This window comes from Callospermophilus lateralis, chromosome 3 (genome assembly GCF_048772815.1).
Source record: "Callospermophilus lateralis isolate mCalLat2 chromosome 3, mCalLat2.hap1, whole genome shotgun sequence".
NCBI lineage: Eukaryota > Metazoa > Chordata > Mammalia > Rodentia > Sciuridae > Callospermophilus > Callospermophilus lateralis.
Window position 1 is genome coordinate 197,780,630 of NC_135307.1, and position 19,192 is coordinate 197,799,821.

Sequence of the window (19,192 nt, forward strand, 5' to 3'; positions counted from 1 at the left end):
AGTGACAAGTTCCATTCTTTTAAAATGGATCTTTGAAAAATAAGCCGGGGACACAGCTGAGTGGCGGAGCACGCGGCCAGCACATGCAAGGCCCAGGCTCAAGCCCAGCACTGCAAAAGCACGGCCCAGCCCTAGGACACCAGCTGTCCTGGTAGCATGTGCCAGGACTCTTCCTGCCCAGGTGGACATGGGGCTCTGGCTGGAGATCAGCCCCTCAGACAGAGGGTCGGCGACGGACTGTTCCGCTGACCTGTGCGTCCCCACCAGGGCAGAGTGCTTCCAGCCGCAGCAGCAAGTCTGGCTGTCCTGCTTCCAGCCTGATGGAGCTGGCGTCCACTGCAATTCCACCTGAGCCTTACGACCAGCCTCTCCAGCTCCAGACAGGGCCCTGGGCTCGGGGCAGGGATGCCACCGAGTCCGTGACCAGTCTCACCAAGACCAACCCACGGGACTGTCTCCAGCCACAGACATGGAGCGCCTTCACTTAGCACTTGACACTGCCCAGCGAACAAGCACCGTGGGGGAAGACAGCGGGACCGCGGCCTGGCGGGCTGGCTTCCCGGAGGAGCAGCCCCTATGCCTTGGGCACGAAGTGCCTGGTCTCCTCCGGAGCCTCCCCAGGGCGTCTCCTCCCTGGGGGCTGGAGTCCACCAGGTCACACACCTCTCAGAGGGCTGTGCTTCCGTCCCCACAACTGGTCAGCTTCCCCCAGAGGAAGAACCCTCTGACCTGCTGCTCTGCCAGGGCCTCCATCCTGTGCCCACTCCTCAGACCCTGGGAACAGCCCAGCGTCGTGGGGAGCCCTGAGAGCCAAGCCTTAGAGGTGAGTGTCCTCTCACCTCTCACACACGGGGGGACAGCATGGCAATGCCCTCTGCTGGCACGGGGTTCTCTGGCTGCTAAAGTGACCTCCAGGAGCAGCAGTTGGGGCTGCTTACTCTGCCCTGAGTGACCTCTGAGCCCCTGAGGCAGCGGCTGACTCCGGGTGTCTGTTCTTTTGCAATTACAAACAAAATGGCCATGTGGAGTTTCGAGGTAAAAGTTGGGCGCGCGTGCACACACACACACACACACACACACACACACGTAAAAGCAGGCTGGACTGAGAGAGCCACATCTTCAGAAGGAAACAGCAGAGGCAGGCCACGCCTGGCCGGCCATAAGCTCCCGTCACCCCGAGGGTCCAGCAGGAACCTTTGCCCTTCTGCCCACACATCCAGGTGGCCGCCACACCCACCTGCCCCTGCGTGGTGGGACGGGCTGGCCGCACTCAGGACACCCCGCGCACAGGTCAGGCTCAGAGGTGCACAGACACCGCGGGGGCACCACCTGCCACCTGAGTGACGACTCACCAAGCATGGGCCCCACAGCTGCAGAACAGGGCCTGGGACAACCGGGCCTGGCAGAGCACCCCCAGGACAAGGGCCTTGGGCTGCGCAGCCTCAGGCACTGACCCGTTTCACACTGGCCCAGGCAACCTTGGTGCCTCGCATGTTCCTGCAGAGACAGGGACTGTGGTCCTGTCCTGGGGACAGCCACCCTCAGGCACACCCCAAGCAGGCTCCACTCTGCACCAGTAAGGCCAGACAGGGGCTGTCCCTGGTCCCCAAGGTGGGAGGCTGAGACCCACCTGGATCAGGCCTGCGGCCGGGTTCCGCCTCTTCTCAAAGTGCTTCTGCCGATGCTGTTCTTGCACTTTCAGGGCAAAGCCAGACCCCAGAATGCCCTGCAAGTCACCAGGGTCGGAACAGGCCTGTGGGCCTATACCCCCAACCCACGGCCGACACCCAGGGGAACCCCACTGCTCCCGCCTGCCCACAGAGTCCCACCCTCCATCTCCCAACCCCAAACCACCTGGAGACCAGGCAGGGCTAGCCTTCTGATTTGGGGGCAAGGAACACGCTGGCCAACAGGAGGCACAGCATGCCCACATCAAAGCCAAAGGACAGCCCATGCCACTGGCCACTGCCCACCCTGGTGCTGTGAAGGCTCAGCAGAGCCCCCACCCCTCTGCCTGGGGTGGGCCTGGAGCCCAGGGAGCCTGACAGGGGAGCTGTCACCATGCTGCAGTGCTGCTGTCTATCCAGGTGTTTGGACAGAAGTCACAGTGACCATAAGAGCTGGTCAGAAGTCACAGCATGGGACCCTGGAGCGCACGACAGGGAGGCTGCCAGCTCAGGGTCACGGGGTCCTAGCCAGGGCAGCCTCCACTGCAGCCCGGGGTGAGGTCCCCACAAGGGAGGCCTGTTGTCAAGGGTCCTGGGGAGCCTGGTCCCTCCCCACAGGAAGACGTGGAGGTTTACCGCAGGAAGGGCGAAGAAGGAGACACCGATGAGGGTGAAAGTTGCTGCCAGGAGCCTCCCGTTCCAGGTCTGGGGGTACTTGTCCCCGTAGCCAATGGTGGTCAGGGTGATCTGTGGGGCAGGGGCTGGGTCAGTTCGCCAGGTAGGCAGTGGCTCCCATGGAGGCCCCCCACCCTGGGCTACTGAGCACTTGGGGACTCACCCAAAGGCTCATTTACACCCCTGGGGGACTACTCAGAACCCAGCTGGACCAACAAGGGGCCTTGGCTGCCTCGGCACCCACCCAGTAAGGCCAGGGCAGCAGGAGTGGCCCCTCATGACAGCACCCTGAGGAAGCCCGGTGACGGGGGCCAGGACAGGAGGTGCTTGCAGGTAACCCGACAACCCCACCACCAGGACCACAGGGGCCAACAGAGGACATCCCTATCTGGAACCAGGGGTGGGCCACCACCCTGAGAGGATGGCGCCTTCACGGGGCCCAGGGGCCCAGGTTCCAGGCATCTGCCCCAGGCACAGAGAGCAAACTGGGCAGTCTGAGGTCAGGGACAGCAGCCCAGGTGGCCGAGGTGGCTGTGGCCCTGGTGAGGGTGCAGAGCAGTGAGAGCAAGCGCCCCTCACAGCCAGCTGTAGGACCTGCAGAGAAGGTTCTGGACACCAAGGGCACTGGGAAGCTGGTGCAGGGAACAGTGGGCCAGTGGGACACTGCCCACCACAAACCCGCCCAGTTGAGGCTTTGCCACAGACTTGGCCTCGCGTGCAGCTTTTTAACATACCAAGACTTATTTTTGAAGACACAAAACACTGATTTATTGCCACTCCCCAACATGTGGCAGTGAAAGGTGATAGAAAAGCAGGAGGGAGGGACAGACGGAGAGAGGCTGGGGGCTGTGGACAGTGCGGAACAGCAGTCTGGGCACCAGAGCAGCAGTGGGACCAGGAGGGTGGCCCTGGGGAGGGGTGGCCATGCAAGCAGGACCACGGTCCCCAGGGTCCACACCACCCTGCACAGGGCAGCCTGGAAGGCTGAGCCCAGGGAGGCCACAGAGAGCAGTGTCCCTTTCACCATGGGGGGCAGGGCCAGGCTGGGAGTCCAGAAAGGAATGTCCTGGGACAGGCAAGCATCCAGCCCTACCCCAAATGAATGAAAGGTCTTGGGTTTGGCCCCTGATCTGGGAGCCTCAAGACAGCCCCACCTGTCCAGGGCTCTCAGAACCCCCATCCTCTCTCCTCCCACGCACCCTGGCACACAGGTAAAGAGCAGGTGAGCTGTCAGTGGGCAGAGAGCCCAGCTCTTCCCAGTGCTGGTGCATGCACACACACACACACACACACACACAGACATGACTCATGCGCATACATGCACACACACATGTGCATACACAAGCACATACATGCACACACATTACACAGGTGAATGCATGCACATGTATACACACAAACACATACACACTGCACACATACACACATTACACTCATACACGTGCAAACATACAGATCACTTACATGTATGCTGCACACATGTGCAAACACATGTGCATATGTATATCTGCACACACAACACACACTGCACATGCACACATACAAACACACTTATTACACACTCATTACACACCTGTGCACACACAGTGTAAACATGTATGTTATACACATGCACATGCTCACATATGAATGTACATACACATGTGCACCCGCACACACACATACATACACACCACGCACATATGCATACACATGTGTACATACACACACACATACGTGTGTGCGCACATCCACAGCCACCCCCAACCTCTGCCACCACCTCCACAGGCTGTCCATGGGCAGCCAGCAGGTGGCCCCCAAGAGATGTGGCCAGCCTGCTCTTCAAGGGCAGGTGGGTCTCCTCTGCAGACCCTGAGGGTAGGCGCAGCCTCTGGACTGGGCAGGAGGGTGTGAGGAGGTAGTTGTGCACACTCAGGGAAGCAACGCTGACCCAAGGTCCACAGGCTGGGACTCACCAGGCCCCACCAGAGTGCATCTGCGTAGGTGTCGAAGTGGTCATTCTCACCCTTCTCTGCCAGGTATACCAGGAATGAGGCCAGGATGAGGCAGAGAAAGCCAATGTACCAGGCAGTGACCAGCTCCTGCAGGGAAGACGGGCCACATCACTGCAGTGCTCAGCTAGCCTGGCCAGCGTCCAGCCCAGGAGCCTACTAGTCTCTGCATCTCCAGAGTTTGGGGTTGACCCCCAAGGCAGACCAGCACTGCCCCTGCAGGGGTTGGCCGGAAGGTTACAACCCAGATGGGAGGGGACATTGTTGTGCAATTCTGTTGAGCTGGGCCCCCCATCTGCACTTGGAGACCTGGAAGAACAGCAGCACGTGGCCCGTGGGCTAGCACCCACCCAGGTCTTGGAGTGTCTGCCAACACAGGCAGGCCTGGAGAAAGCCCTCCAGACAGCGCCACAGGGGAGGCTGGCCCACCCAGCTGCATCCCACCACCCCAGCATCAGGGAGGAAGCAGGGGCCAGGCAATAGGGAGCCTACCTCCCCCAGGGCCTGATTCCTGCCCCAAAGCTGGCACGGCCACACAGGGCTCTGGCAGGTAGGAAGACGGGAAGGGACCACTTAGGCAAATAACCCAGCCACACAAGTTTACATTACAGCACAATCTGGCAGGACGGGGGTCTTGGCCACTAGGGGCCTCAGGCCCCAGGAACACAGGCATGTGGCTGCAGCCACCCCACAGGTCCCCCAGACAGCAGCCACGCAAGCCACAGCTTAAACAGCCAGCCGGCAGGTGACTCCACCCGTGTATCGATCCAGGCGCTCCAAACCAGGAAATGAGACACCCAACCACAGAGCCAGCGGCTCCAGGAGGGGCCCAGCTGGCTGGCCATGCAGGAAAGCAGCTTTCCGGGGGCAGATGACAAAATCAGGTCCAGTCCCAGAGAGAAACCCCGAGATGGAAGGGGAGGGAGGCTGCTCCACACCTGAGCGGCCCAGCCCTTAGCCCTTCCTCCCAGGCCAGGAGCCCTGCAGCGGGCCCAGGGCAGAGGGACCCAGGAAGCACTCAGGTGGCAGCGGCCTTGGGCCTGGCTGGGCCCTGCAGCCCGGGCCACTCACCTTGCTGTGGGCGTAGACCACAGAGCCCAGCAGTTTCCAGGTGCCCCCCCTCCGGTCCATGCGGATCATGCGCAGGATCTGCAGGAAGCGCAGGCTCCGGAGCGCAGACGTGGCGAAGACGTTGCCCTGCGAGCCCGCGGCCAGCACGGCAATGGAGGCGATGAGCACCATGATGTCTGCAGAGACGGCAGGGTCACGGCCTCGCCCCACCCCAAAGGGACAGGTGGACACAGCCTCCCTCAGAGCCACAGCCCCCACCCCAAAGGGACAGGTAGACACGGCTTCCCTCAGAGCCACCACCCCCACCCCAAAGGGACAGGTGGACACGGCCTCCCTCCTTCAGAGCCACGGCCTCCCACCCCAAAGGGACAGGTGGACAAGGCCTCCCACCCCAAAGGGACAGGTGGACACGGCCTCCCTCCTTCAGAGCCACGGCCTCCCACCCCAAAGGGACAGGTGGACACGGCCTCCCACCCCAAAGGGACAGGTGGACACGGCCTCCCTCCTTCAGAGCCACCACCCCCCACCCTGAAGGGACAGGTGGACATGGCCTTCCTCCCCCAGAGCCACCACCTCCCACCCTGAAGGGACAGGTGGACATGGCCTCCCTCCCCCAGAGCCACCATCCCCCACCCCAAAGGGACAGGTGGACATGGCCTTCCTCCCCCAGAGCCACCACCTCCCACCCCAAAGGGACAGGTGGACATGGCCTTCCTCCCCCAGAGCCACCACCTCCCACCCTGAAGGGACAGGTGGACATGACCTCCCTCCCCCAGAGCCACCATCCCCCACCCCAAAGGGACAGGTGGACATGACCTCCCTCCCCCAGAGCCACCATCCCCCACCCCAAAGGAACAGGTGGACATGGCTCCCTCCCCTCAGAGCCACCGTCCCCCACCCTGAAGGGACAGGTGAACATGGCCTCCCTCCCCCAAAGCCACCATCCCCCACCCTGAAGGGACAGGTGGACCTGGCCTCCCTCCCCCAAAGCCACCATCCCCCACCCTGAAGGGACAGGTGGACATGGCCTCCCTCCCCCAAAGCCACCATCCCCCACCCTGAAGGGACAGGTGGACATGGCCTCCCTCCCTCAGAGCCACCGTCCCCCACCCCGAAGGGACAGGTGGACATGGTGGTGCATGCTGAGCCTCACAGGAATCTGGGCAGCGCCAGGCCCTAGGATGGGCTGTTCCACTGTGCACCCTGCCTGTGGGGTCTGGGGCAGGCTGCCTGGCTCCTGTCCCTCCCCTGACACCCTGCCCACGCCAATCATGAGCTCTACCTATGGGGAGAAGAAACTTCCAGAAGAAGCTGGTCCTGGCATCTGGCCAGCCTGCTGCAGCCGGCATGGACACCAGCTCCTTCCAGGCCAGTCTCTGCACCCCACGCCCCCGACCCCACCCCATGAGCCTCACCAATCACACAGAAAGGCTTCCGGGCGAACTTGAGTCTCCCCCGCCAGCCGCGGTACCGGCAGCAGCAGCCCGCGGCCCAGATGCGCACGAAGTACTCCACTCCAAACACCACGATGGTCACAATTTCCTGCGGGGAGCCCACAGTTGAGGCCCCAGCCTGACGGACACCCACAGGCAGCTGTGCCTAGGGAGGAGCCTAGAGCCAGGAGGCCCCCAGGGCCCAGCAGCAAGGGTCTACCCCTGGACAGGACACAGGGCCCCATGGGCCACAGCCATGAGCACGAGGGGCCTGAAAACCACAGAGGTCTTCATCTGCCCCGTCTGGGCTGGGGTCCTCCCGTCTGGGCTGGGGTCCTCCCGTCTGGGCTGGGGCTCCTCCCGTCTGGGCTGGGGGTCCTCCCCGTCTGGGCTGGGGTCCTCCCGTCTGGGCTGGGGTCCTCCCGTCTGGGCTGGGGCTCCTCCCGTCTGGGCTGGGGTCCTCCCGTCTGGGCTGGGGCTCCTCCCGTCTGGGCTGGGGTCCTCCCGTCTGGGCTGGGGTCCTCCCGTCTGGGCTGGGGCTCCTCCCGTCTGGGCTGGGGTCCTCCCGTCTGGGCTGGGGCTCCTCCCTGTCTGGGCTGGGGCTCCTCCCGTCTGGGCTGGGGCTCCTCCCGTCTGGGCTGGGGTCCTCCCGTCTGGGCTGGGCTCCTCCCGTCTGGGCTAGGGGGTCCTCCCGTCTGGGCTGGGGCTCCTCCCGTCTGGGCTGGGGCTCCTCCCGTCTGGGCTGGGGTCCTCCCGTCTGGGCTGGGGCTCCTCCCTGTCTGGGCTGGGGCTCCTCCCGTCTGGGCTGGGGCTCCTCCCGTCTGGGCTGGGGTCCTCCCGTCTGGGCTGGGGCTCCTCCCATCTGGGCTGGGGCTCCTCCCGTCTGGGCTGGGGTCCTCCCGTCTGGGCTGGGGCTCCTCCCGTCTGGGCTGGGGTCCTCCCGTCTGGGCTGGGGTCCTCCCGTCTGGGCTGGGGCTCCTCCCGTCTGGGCTGGGGTCCTCCCGTCTGGGCTGGGGCTCCTCCCGTCTGGGCTGGGGGTCCTCCCGTCTGGGCTGGGGCTCCTCCCGTCTGGGCTGGGGTCCTCCCATCTGGGCTGGGGGTCCTCCCGTCTGGGCTGGGGGTCCTGTCTGGGCTGGGGTCCTCCCTGTCTGGGATGGGGGGTCCTGTCTGGGCTGGGGGTCCTCCTGTCTGGGCTGGGGGGTCCTCCCTGTCTGGGCTGGGGGTCCTCCTGTCTGGGCTGGGGGGTCCTCCCTGTCTGGGATGGGGGGTCCTGTCTGGGCTGGGGGTCCTCCTGTCTGGGCTGGGGGGTCCTCCCTGTCTGGGCTGGGGGTCCTCCTGTCTGGGCTGGGGGGTCCTCCTGTCTGGGCTGGGGGTCCTCCTGTCTGGGCTGGGGGGTCCTCCCTGTCTGGGATGGGGGATCCTGTCTGGGCTGGGGGTCCTCCCTGTCTGGGCTGGGGGTCCTCCTGTCTGGGCTGGGGGTCCTCCTGTCTGGGCTGGGGGGTCCTCCCTGTCTGGGCTGGGGGTCCTCCTGTCTGGGCTGGGGGTCCTCCTGTCTGGGCTGGGGGGTTCTTCCTGTCTGGGCTGGGGGGTCCTCCTGTCTGGGCTGGGGGTCCTCCTGTCTGGGCTGGGGGGTCCTCCCTGTCTGGGATGGGGGGTCCTGTCTGGGCTGGGGGTCCTCCTGTCTGGGCTGGGGGGTCCTCCCTGTCTGGGCTGGGGGGTCCTGTCTGGGCTGGGGGTCCTCCTGTCTGGGCTGGGGGGTCCTCCCTGTCTGGGCTGGGGGTCCTCCTGTCTGGGCTGGGGGGTCCTCCCTGTCTGGGCTGGGGGTCCTCCTGTCTGGGCTGGGGGTCCTCCTGTCTGGGCTGGGGGTCCTCCTGTCTGGGCTGGGGGGGTCCTCACTGTCTGGGCTGGGGGTCCTCCTGTCTGGGCTGGGGGGTCCTTCCTGTCTGGGCTGGGGGTCCTCCCTGTCTGGGCTGGGGGTCCTCCTGTCTGGGCTGGGGGGTTCTTCCTGTCTGGGCTGGGGGGTCCTGTCTGGGCTGGGGGGGTCCTCACTGTCTGGGCTGGACTAGGCTCTGCCTGTTCAAAGCTGGTGACAATGTGGGGCGATGGCAGGGCTGAGGGAGGGTCCCAGGTGACAGTGAGGAAACAGCTTCCGTGAAACTCAGGCAGCCCTGGGACAGAGGGTGGGTGTGGGAGGGGCCTCCTGGTGGGCCCACTTTCCTTGAGAGCCACCCCCGTTACCAACGGCAACAGAAATCACACTCCCGTTGCCTTGGGGCCCACCCTGCCCTGGCACAGGGCTGCTGTGAGCATCACGCCCCACCCATGTGCCACATCTGCTGGGGCGCACCCCACACATCCAGTGGAGCACCCACACCTCCAGCACAACCAAGAGGGTAGTGAGGAGAGGGACCAGGTGGTGGAGGGGTGCTGTCATCCAAGGTGGCGTCACCAGTGCTGGGGACTGAGAGCCTGGGAAGGGCCTCAAGGGCCACCTCACAGAACCCACCTGGAAGGAGCAAGGCCACATATTTGGGTGCCCCCTGGACTAAGGAGGCCAGGCACACATGGGCAGCAGGGCTGAGGCCAGAGTGCCCGGTAGGTTCTCCAGCCCAGGGGCCTTGTCTTCTGGGCTCAGCCCCACCCTGTTCCCCTTGGCCCCAGGTGCTGGCTCACCAAGATGTAGAGGGCACCCTCGGAGCTCTTCTCGTACTCCTTGATGGTGGAGAAGACGGACAGCACCAGGCAGGAGAAGACCAGCAAGAACCTGGAGGACACGGAGAGCCGCAGGTCAGAGCCCACAGCGGGAAGAGTGAGGGATGTGACCCCCGACCCCCTCTGCCTCCTGGGCCCCTGCCGGAGGCCGCCACACCCGCTCCTCTCCCTGGGAGCCACAGGCTGCCCCGCTGGGGCACAGGCAGCTAACCAGAGGCACCGCCAGAAGCTCCTCCCAAGGACGCAGCTCCTGCTGCACTGAGGCCGCTGAGGTGGCCACTCGCAATGGGAAAGGGACGTGTCCACCTCCAGGGGGCGTATCCTCACCATGAACGTGCTCTGGTCACATGGCACAGAGGCTCCCCTTGGCCACAGTGACCCTTGCTAACAGTGACGTGGAGGGACCAGAGCCCAGGGCACAGAGCTGCAGTCACAGCTGCATGTCAGCCTGTCTGGGTCGGATTCCCTCCACACAGCGTCCCTTTCCCAGGCCTGCCTGAAGCTCTGGCCAGCCTCCTCTCCCCACTGGACATAAGAAACCTCTGGCACCCTCCACCTGTGGATCCGGGGGCTGGTCATAAGCTCCCTTGGCTGCAGGGAGTCTCTCCCAGCTCCACACACCCCATCATTCAAGGCACTGGTGCCAGAGAGGCAGAACATGCCACTAGACATCACCCTGTGCAGCACCCACCACCAGCCCCTCAACCAGCCTCTCCAGCCAGGGTGCAGGGTGCTCCTGGTACCAAGGCTGCCAGCCAGCACTGGCATCATCAGCCCCAGGACCTTTGCTCAAGTCAAGCCACATGAAAAGAGGCCCCATGACCCTAGTTGCAGCCTGGGGCCTGGTGCAAGGCCCCAGGCACAGGCCTCCCGGAGGATGAAGCCACAGGGAGGTAGCAGTGGAGGATAGAGAAGGGCCTCAACACTCCTGCCTTTAGACAGCATCCAGCTGTGCCTGAGCCTGGACTTCAGACTAGGGAAGCCTGCAACTTCATGCCCTTGGACATGGTTTCTGCCCCTTGCAGAAAGAAGACCAGAGCTCTCCAGGATGTGAAGGCCGAGGCATGGAGGGTCCTGCTGACCTCGTCCCACACCACCGTGCTGCTGAGCTCTCTTCATCCCTGAGGGCAAGCCACGCTGCAGGCGGCCCAGCAGCCTTGGGTCAGTGGGAACAAGTCCTGGGTGTGTGGAGCCTTTGGGCACACCGGCTGAAGGCCAGTGTTTGGTGACCTGCTCTTTTCCTTCTCTGGGAAGAAGGCGCCCTGGGGCTGATCTCAGCCCAGTGCCATGCTCACCTAGCACACGAGGGGCCTGGCTTCATCCCAGGACCACCAATAAAGAAAAGAAAGCCCTTGAAGCACCACGGGAGCTGGCCCATGGGTGTCTCGGGAGACCTGGGGTCAGCCCAAACCCCAAAGCTGGGCTCCCTGCCCAGGAGACTGCTGGGCCCTGCTGCAGCAGAGGTGGACAGGCAGTACAGACCCAGGGGTGTCAGCCATGCAGCCCGGCCCCCAGCCCAGCCTCTGCATCCCCAGCCAAGCGTTCATCCACAGGGAAGTCAACTCAAGGAGGCCACTGGACAGTGCCACACACAGTAGGTGCCCGGGCCCGCCCTCCTGCACTGTGCCACCTGGCTGCCCCGCAACCCAGCAGGCAGCCCTGGGGCCCTCTGCCCACTTGCTCTCACAAGCCCACCGTGTCCAGGCTGGTTGCCCATGCAAAGTACCAGTCCCTCGCCGTTCCCTCACCCCAGGGCCTGCACCGTGTGGAGGGTCCTCAGCTCTGCTCAGAGTCACAGCTGAAGTGTCAATCACATTTGAAAGTACAGCGACTCCTAGGGCATGTTGGCACGACACCCCAGTCACCATGAGAGGACACGGCCTCAGCCAGGGCCTGGGCCTGCCGCTGACTCAGCAGCTCAGGAGGGAACACCCCAGTCGATGCTCTAGGACAGTTGGGGCATGGAGGCCTCTTGCCAGGAGCGTCCAGCCCAGGTCTCCAGGCACAACTGGCCTTCACCAACACCCACGGGCACACTGCTTTTCGACCCGCACATGCTCCCAAGAGGAACAGCACAGCTGACTGGGGGTCAGGAGCCTCTGCCAGGCCAGCAGTGCAGGTACCCAAGGTGAACAGTAGGGATGGGGGCACTCAGGCAGAGTCCCTGCAGCCGAGGCCGAGGGGCCAGGGCTGCACAGGATGCGCAAAGCTCCAGAGCCGCAGAAGATGGAGGGGCCCTGAGGGCCACAGGGGAACTGCCCCTTGCCAGCTCCACTGCCTGCTCAGAGTGGGGGCCACTAGTCTCCCAGTGGGCCCCTGAGGATCCCCATGGCCCAGCCTGAGCTTGGCCACAGGGACATGGGCTTCGGCCCGGGTCCAGCCCTGCCCGCTGGTTCCAGGGCAGGGGGAGCACGCCATCACCAAGCACTCTGAGACGCAGCCTGCTCCTGAAGCCCAAGGAAAGGTGCACCATCCTGCCAGCACCTGTCCCCTGGGCTAACCCTGTCACACACACTGGCCCTGAAGCACAGCCACCAGAGCAGTCCCCTCCCCCAGGGCGTGGCCCCAAGGACAGCTCCTGGCAGAGGAGCCGGCAGCGGGCAGCAGAAGCACAGGCGGGGCCCTCTGGCACAGACCACACGCGCAAAGAAACGGCACATTTCAAAACTGCAATTAATTTCCTCTGCTCATTAGTCAATTGATTCAATTAACTGAGCCCTGAAAAAAAGTGCAGACATCTCGTGTGCCTTCTCTGGCCACTGTGCCCGCCTGATGGTGTGATCTCCTGAGGGAGGACAGGGGCTCCTGGGCCTGAGCCAGGTCCCCAAGGCTGGGGCCCTGAAGGCACCCACCCCATCACAGAAAGGGCTCTGGGACCAGCTCAGCCCTGCAGACAGCCCAGGGAACCCAGGGAGACATGTGCCTGGGCCAGAAGCAGCAGGGGAGGAGGAGGGAGGGTGTCCGGCAGAGAGAAGAGCAATGCCCAGAGGATGGGGAGCACAGGTATGTCCAGCATTCAGCAGAGGGGGGTCTGGCCAGGCCTGGAAACAGGGCAGGGCCCAGGACAGCCCGCAGACCGGATCCTGAGTCCACAGTGTCTCCGAACTGCATCACAGAGTCCAGCTCCTCACACGGAAAGATTCCTCTAAGTTAAAGCACAGGGGAGGCCTCAGGCCGGCTCTTAGAGGGCTCTGGCTGGGCACCTCAGAACCTTCAGGAGACCCCAGAGACACGGGCACCTTTGACACTGCCGTGACCTGTGGATCAGAGCCCTTCCAAGCAGCCTGGGACGCATGGAGCCAGCATGGAGCCAGCACAGAGCCGGGGCGCAGCAGCTCAGCCCCTGGAAGGCCCGGTTCCAGTCGCCCAGGAGGAGAGCGGGAGCACCTGGCCAGCCCACAGAGGTGGTGCCGGGAGCCTCGAGCAGCCTGCCCAGAAGTGCCCACCGCGCTTCACGCTTTGTTTTTACGTTTTCTGAACAGACAGCACAGATGGCTCCGCAGGGGCGCTGTGCAGGGGTGGCTGGCGGCGGGCACGCAGGGAAGTGCTCCCACGCACTCCTGGAGGCCCGGAAGAGGAAGGAGCGTCCACTGTGCTTGCAGGGCCTCCTCCCCAGCTTGAGGCTCCCCAGGAGAGGCCCTGGCTGCCCGGGGCTCCAGGCCCAGATGAGTGGGGAGATCATCCCAGGTGCAGCCAGGGCCCTTCCCTAGACTACGGCTCTTCCCACCCCACATCCAGCCCCATGTCCAGCTGAATGTGGGAGAAGCTCTCCGGGCCCCTTCCCACCTAAAGGTGCCTGGGTGACCAGTGCCAGCCAGCAGAGGTCTCGCCCCACACTCCCCTGCTTTTCAGAGATGTAGGCTGAAGCTCTGAGGTGCCCGACTCTGCCACCTCCTGCCTCTGTCCCCGGGAGGGGTAAGAATGGGCTCCCTGTCCTATGGCCCTAGGTCCCTGGAACAGAGGTCTCAGTGATACGGGACCCGACAGGGTCCATCCCTGGAGCCCCCCAGTTGGGGAGGACTGACCCAGCAGGACAGCGTGGGAGTGACCACCCTGAGACCCAGCCCCACAGCACAAGGACAGCCAGGGGACAAGGCCCATGCTGGCTCACGTGCAGGGCTGCTGTCAGCACAGTACCCTTCCCTTCCCCAGGGAGAGCAGAGAGACCTCAGGAGGTTCAGGGACCAGCGTGGGCGCCCCTGTGCTCAGAGCCTTCCAGAACCCCACAGTAGCTACTTCTGAGGGGATATCAGACTTGGGAGTTGGTGCTCTGCTCACTCAGGTGTGGCCAGACAGCAGGACAGGAGCCAGAAAGGCCCACAGTCCAGCCAAGCCTGAGGGACAGAAAGGAGCCGCCTCCGGCAGAGAATGGTGGGGTTCCCACGCCCAGAACGGAAGCACCAGGGGCTTCCCGACCCGTTATGGTCAATAGGTCCAACTCAATGCTCCCCTGGTAGCAGTCACCAAGGAGACCAGCACTGCAAGCAACTGGTCCCTGGCCCCAGCTTCCCGGGCCTCAGATGGCCCTGGGCAGCCCCACTGACCCATGGGGATCAGGCCACCCAGGACCCCCAAAAAGAGGCACAAGAGGCCACGAGGGAGGCTTGGCCACAGCCCTTTGGGATCCAGAGCACATGGACCATCTTTCCCAGAGGAAAGGGAGGGCTCTGGACACAGTCTGAGCTCAGGGTGGGGGTCCCCTCTTGACATGGCCTGAGTGCAAGGAGGAGGCTGGGCAGGGAGCAAGGAGGCCCTAGCACAGAGCAGGGGACACCCACCCCAGCCAGATGACAGCTGTGTGGGCAGCTTGCAACAGGGACCAACAGTGCAGGACTGCAGGCATGAGGGCAAGTGGGCCCCACCTGGTGAGGGACAGCCCCTCTTTTGTCCCCTCACCTCCCCCCACTAGTCTGCTGCAGCTGATGTTTCTGGAAAATCCAACAAAGCCGCTGCCGCCTCATTCCAACCCGTCTCCTTGGCAGGGCTTGGCTGGGGGACAGAGCCCGAGGCTGTTCCAGTGGCCCGCAGACACTGCCCAGACCCCCACTGTGAAAACTGTGCTTCCGCCAGGCACCTTCCCAAAGACCAACTCCAGATGGCCGGGGCTCCACTCCCATCTGACATATGTAATGTGGTGAAGACTGACCGCAGGAGCAGCAGGACAGGCCCAACCCAGCACCCCGCTCTACTCCCCAGGCCGGGGAGTGCCCTCAGGCTGCTGTGGGATGGGCGGGAGGGGCTGGCCGGAGGGCTAAGATCCTCAGCACTGTCCACTCCGCAGGGCACACAGTGTCCCCACAGGAGGAAGGTGCTCCAACCCCACTTTTCAGAAGGAAATGGAGGGTCTGAGCCAATGGCACGGCCCTGTTCTGGCACCCCTCTTCCAACAGATGCTGTGTTCTTATGGGGTCCCCTGCAGAAATTGCCCCTCAGAACAGGGCTCATTCCAATAAAGTCGTACTCCCTGGGCTGGGGGCTGGGAGCACCGCAGGGCGAGGTGGGGGTGAGCCGCCAAAGTCCCTCCCTCTGGCCCACACTCAGGGAGGCTCCCCAGGGACATCCTCCCGCCTTGTCCACTAAGTCGCAGCCGGCACTGCCGCCTGGAATCTAATTTCCCCTAATAAACTGCTCGGCTTGCAGGACCTCTGCCTCTCTGGCCTCAGGAGTGGGGAGGGCGGAGTGCTGACGGCCGCTCCGGGCACAAACCGGACATGAAGAATGGCTGCTGGGTCTGCGGCCAGGGAAGGGCAGCAGCCACACTCCGCTGTGGCCTCTCCCAAGCACACCATGCAGCTGTCCTGCCCACAGGCTGCGTGGGCCGTAGCCCTCATACCTGCCCAGACGGACAGCGCCTGTGGGAGCCTGAGGCCTGGGGCACACCTCACACAGGTGCTCAGTGAGTGCCTGGGACCCGCAGGTGCAGCTCAGGAACCCTCGAGGCCCCACAAACACCCCTGGCCCACCAGCCCCCCATCCAGCCCTCCTCCCAGTGGCAGGGCAAGAGGTGCTCTCTCCATGCCCACCGACCAGTGGCTTCGGGTGGTCAGCAACAGCTGTCTCCAGGAGAGGGGTTCAGAGGTACTTCCCCTGGGTCTCGGCTCCCTAACTACACATCCCAGCAGAAACTCAAGGCTCACAGGGCCACTGTGCTGCTACAGCAACCTGTGCCCTCCCCAGACAGGGTGGGTATCTGGTGCCGGCGGGGCCGGGGCTGGCAGGACACGCGCCAGCTCAGCAGGTTTGGCGCCTGGGTCCCTGGAGACAGCAGCTCCATGCACTTAAGCTGCTCCCTATTCACCACAGGTGCTGGACAGAGACCAGGGTGCACAGGGCAGGGCTGGCCTGGATGCTCTCCCCAGGTCCACCACCCTCTCCACCCAACACAGGTGGTCTAGACCCTCCCAGAGTTTCTCGGGCTCTTGCCTCCAACATGCTGTTCCTGTGTCTGCTTCACAGCCCCCTCAGGCCACTTGCATCCCCCACTGGACCACACTTCAATCCCAGAAGCACAAGGAGGCAGCCCTGCTCACACCCTTGCCCTGGCCTGGCCTCCCCACATGCCCACCTCTGCCCTCACTCCCCTCCTGCTCTGAGCCTCACCAAGCCGACTCTCTGCCCAGGGCCTTTGCTTGCCTCTTGCTGCTGCCTGGAGTGCCCCTCTACGTGGGCACAGGAAGGCCTCCTCCTTGCTGCCGCCTTCCTTCCAGACTGACCCCACCCAGCACTGCCCAGTGCAGGTATGTGCTCACTCACCGTGGGCAGGGCCTCAGCCCTCTGCCTCCCCACCTGAGCACCTGAGCAGCAAGACCCTGCCCTGCCAAGGTGACTACAAGGTGCAGCCCAAGCCCAGCTGCAGCCAGGCCCCATGAACAGGAAGTAGAGGGAGGTGGGACAGGGCCTGGGAGCCTGGCCAGCCCAAGCCTGCAATGGGCAGAAGCTTCCCACTGAAAACAGGGCACGTCCCCAGAGAAGCAGCGTTCAACCAGAGCACCAGCACTCCACCCACGGCAGCGCTGCCCACCGCAGCCCCAGGACAGGGACAACCCAATATCCATGGGCACAGGGGAGCAAGACTCCAAGGCACCACAGTGGGGGGACACTGGAGGGGCCACACACAGGGAGATGAGCTGGACACACAGGACAGACTGGTCGGAATGTCCAGTACAGGCCCATCCAAGAGGCAGGAAGGAGAGCACAGTGCTGGGACCAGGTAGGAGCTGCGCAGTGACCACTGGTGGGGACGGGTGTCTGGATAGGGCAATGACAAAGTTCCCTGCTGGATGAGCGGGTGGCCCCAGGCTATGGAGCCATTCACTTCCCAGAGGCTGTCAGGAGACTTTCTCCTCCATTTTTAAAAACAGTCAAGGCCATAAACACCACCCACAGCTGGGCCACTGCCCAAGTGCCAGCGGCTCTGGATGCTCTGTGCCCAGGCAACACCCACTACAGGTGTCACTGGGGGGTGTAGGAATGGCGTCCTAACTGAACAGGACGCCCAAGGACAGGCACACATGCAGGGTCCTGGCACGGCACCCTGACTCACACCCCACCTGACCCCAGTGTCTCAGGCCAAGCCATGGCACAGCCAGTCCAGGAGGAAAGCCTACAAGGTGCCCTTAGCACGGGAAAAAGCAAGGGCCTGACGCCTCCTTGTTCAGATGTGCAGAGGGCTACGGCCAGGAAACCCGTCAGGAAGGCCCAAGTGCTCCTTCCCAGGTTCCCCAGCATTTGCTGTCTCCTGCAAGGGGCCAGCGTGACTTCTGTAACCAGAGGAAACAGCGGTAGCCAGGAGCTGCTGGGAGAAAGGAAGCAAGGCTGGCCCTGGGGAACGCAGTGCCGCCTGCCCCCAGCGGTGTCCACAAGCAGCTCCGACCCACTCAGCACTCTTCAGAGAGCTGCCCCCACCAAGGCCCCTGTCTTGGCCCCAAAGGTCCCCAGGGCCTCCACCAGGCAGGTGAGCCACACACACTGGGGTTGGAGTGGGGCCTTCCACCCACAAGGAGGGCCACCTGGGCTCGGGACGAGGACCACGGAGAGCACCCTCCCTCCACTACGCCCAGCCCTACCTCCTACCTGGCAGGCCTGCCCATACCAGCCACCTGAGCAGGAGGAGAGCCGGCGGGGTCCAGAGCCCTCGGCCGTCTCCTCTCGGACACTTCTCCACAAACACATAACAGGCATCCGCAACTCTCCACATCTGGACACAGAAAAACATTTTGGGACAAGAACATTCTGCAGTAGGCTGGCAGCTCCTAGGAACGGGCCCCAGGCCTGGACACACGTGAAGAGGTCTGTGGGGGTCTCACGGCAGCACTTTCTGCACTGGCAGAATCCCAGAGACGGCCTCTGTGTCTGCCAACAGGGGACCCTGGATGTACCCTGGAGCAGGGGTGCAGGGACCTTGGAGGGGCGCAGGTGGCTCCCCAAGCTCAGGGAAGGACAGACAAGAGGCTGTGGCAAGCACAGAGCTGTGTGCAGCATGAGGACCAGCACAATGCACTGCAGACCACAGGCAAAGAACTTCTCTGGAAGAAAGAAGAAACCAGGAGCCACAGTGGACCTGGGCAGAAGACAGGAGGGGTATGGGACTCACTGGAGATAGTTTTACATACTCCAGAGTTTCCCCTGTGTGGTGTGTGTGTGGTGTGGGGTTCATGAGAATTTGATGTACTCTGAAAGGAGGGGACAAGAAGAGGATAGCCTCCCCCCACTACTGGCCCTAATAACCCACCTGGTCTACAAAGAGAACACCAGACTGCCTCCCACCCCACCCTGGAGGCTCAGCTGCAAAAGCCCCACTGCCCTGGTCAGTCTCCTCAAGGGACACAAGCACAGGCGGCTTAGTCCTGCCCCCGCCCTGGTCTGCTGCTCACGGTGGGTGGATGGGCTGCCCAGTCTCCAGCGTGTCCCTCTCACGGCCCAGCTCGGGGTGTCTGCAGCGAGGCTCAGAGCCACCAGCAGGAGCAGTGCTGCAAGTGGAAGCCCTCCATTCCACAGCCCCTCTGAGTTCTCTCAGTTCTCAGTCCTGACCTTGCTCCTGGGCTTTTCCTCCCCAAACCTGGGGCCCCAGGAGGAACTGGGTCTTTTCCTCCTACTCACCCCATACATTTTCTTCCTAAATAGAAAAGCAGCTGTGAAGATACAGGGTAAGTGCTCAGGGGTGGGACGAACCAGGCAGGCCCTGGGCCAGGGTGGGCCAGGAGAGAACGCAGCCCCTCCACAGATAGCAGGGCGCCCAGAAAGGACCCTGCCTGCATCCCGGGCAGCTCAGAGCTCATGCAACAGACCACGCATGAGGCAGTCGAAGCATCTCTGCAGACGCTGTTTCTAAGCAACTCCTGTTAGAATATTCTGGAACAACTGCTCTTTTGGACATTCAAAAAATTCCCAGTCATCCTACAAGAGACGGAAGACCTGGTTTTGTTCCAGTGGGGTAACCAGCAGTGCCCGAGACAATGGCCTCGAGTGTGGGGGAGCACTTCCCCCTCCTGTTTGGCAGCTGCTGTCCTCACTCTTCTGCAAGAAGCTGCAGCTCTGCTGGAGGATGGGGAGGTTCAGAGCGCCCCCTAGTGGGCAGGTCTCTCCACCCCAGCTGAGGAGGGCCTGTTGTTTCAGGGGGGCCCACTCCTTCGCCTTGGGCACC

The 19,192-nt window shown here is 63.4% G+C and overlaps 1 protein-coding gene across 6 annotated transcripts in view; it reads right to left on the bottom strand.

Moving 5' to 3' along the window:
• The window catches only part of Kcnq2 (potassium voltage-gated channel subfamily Q member 2), a 48,873-nt gene that overhangs the window by 24,353 nt on the left and 5,328 nt on the right, over window positions 1-19,192 (bottom strand). For all 6 annotated transcript variants that reach the window (XM_076849251.2, XM_076849253.2, XM_076849250.2 and 3 more), the window contains exons 2-7: window positions 9,511-9,601; window positions 6,820-6,946; window positions 5,405-5,580; window positions 4,298-4,423; window positions 2,304-2,414; window positions 1,631-1,726 (exon numbers count right to left, since the gene is read on the bottom strand). In XM_076849251.2, coding sequence (XP_076705366.1) covers window positions 1,631-1,726; window positions 2,304-2,414; window positions 4,298-4,423; window positions 5,405-5,580; window positions 6,820-6,946; window positions 9,511-9,601 — 727 coding nt within the window. The remainder of the gene's footprint in view (window positions 1-1,630; window positions 1,727-2,303; window positions 2,415-4,297; window positions 4,424-5,404; window positions 5,581-6,819; window positions 6,947-9,510; window positions 9,602-19,192) is intronic.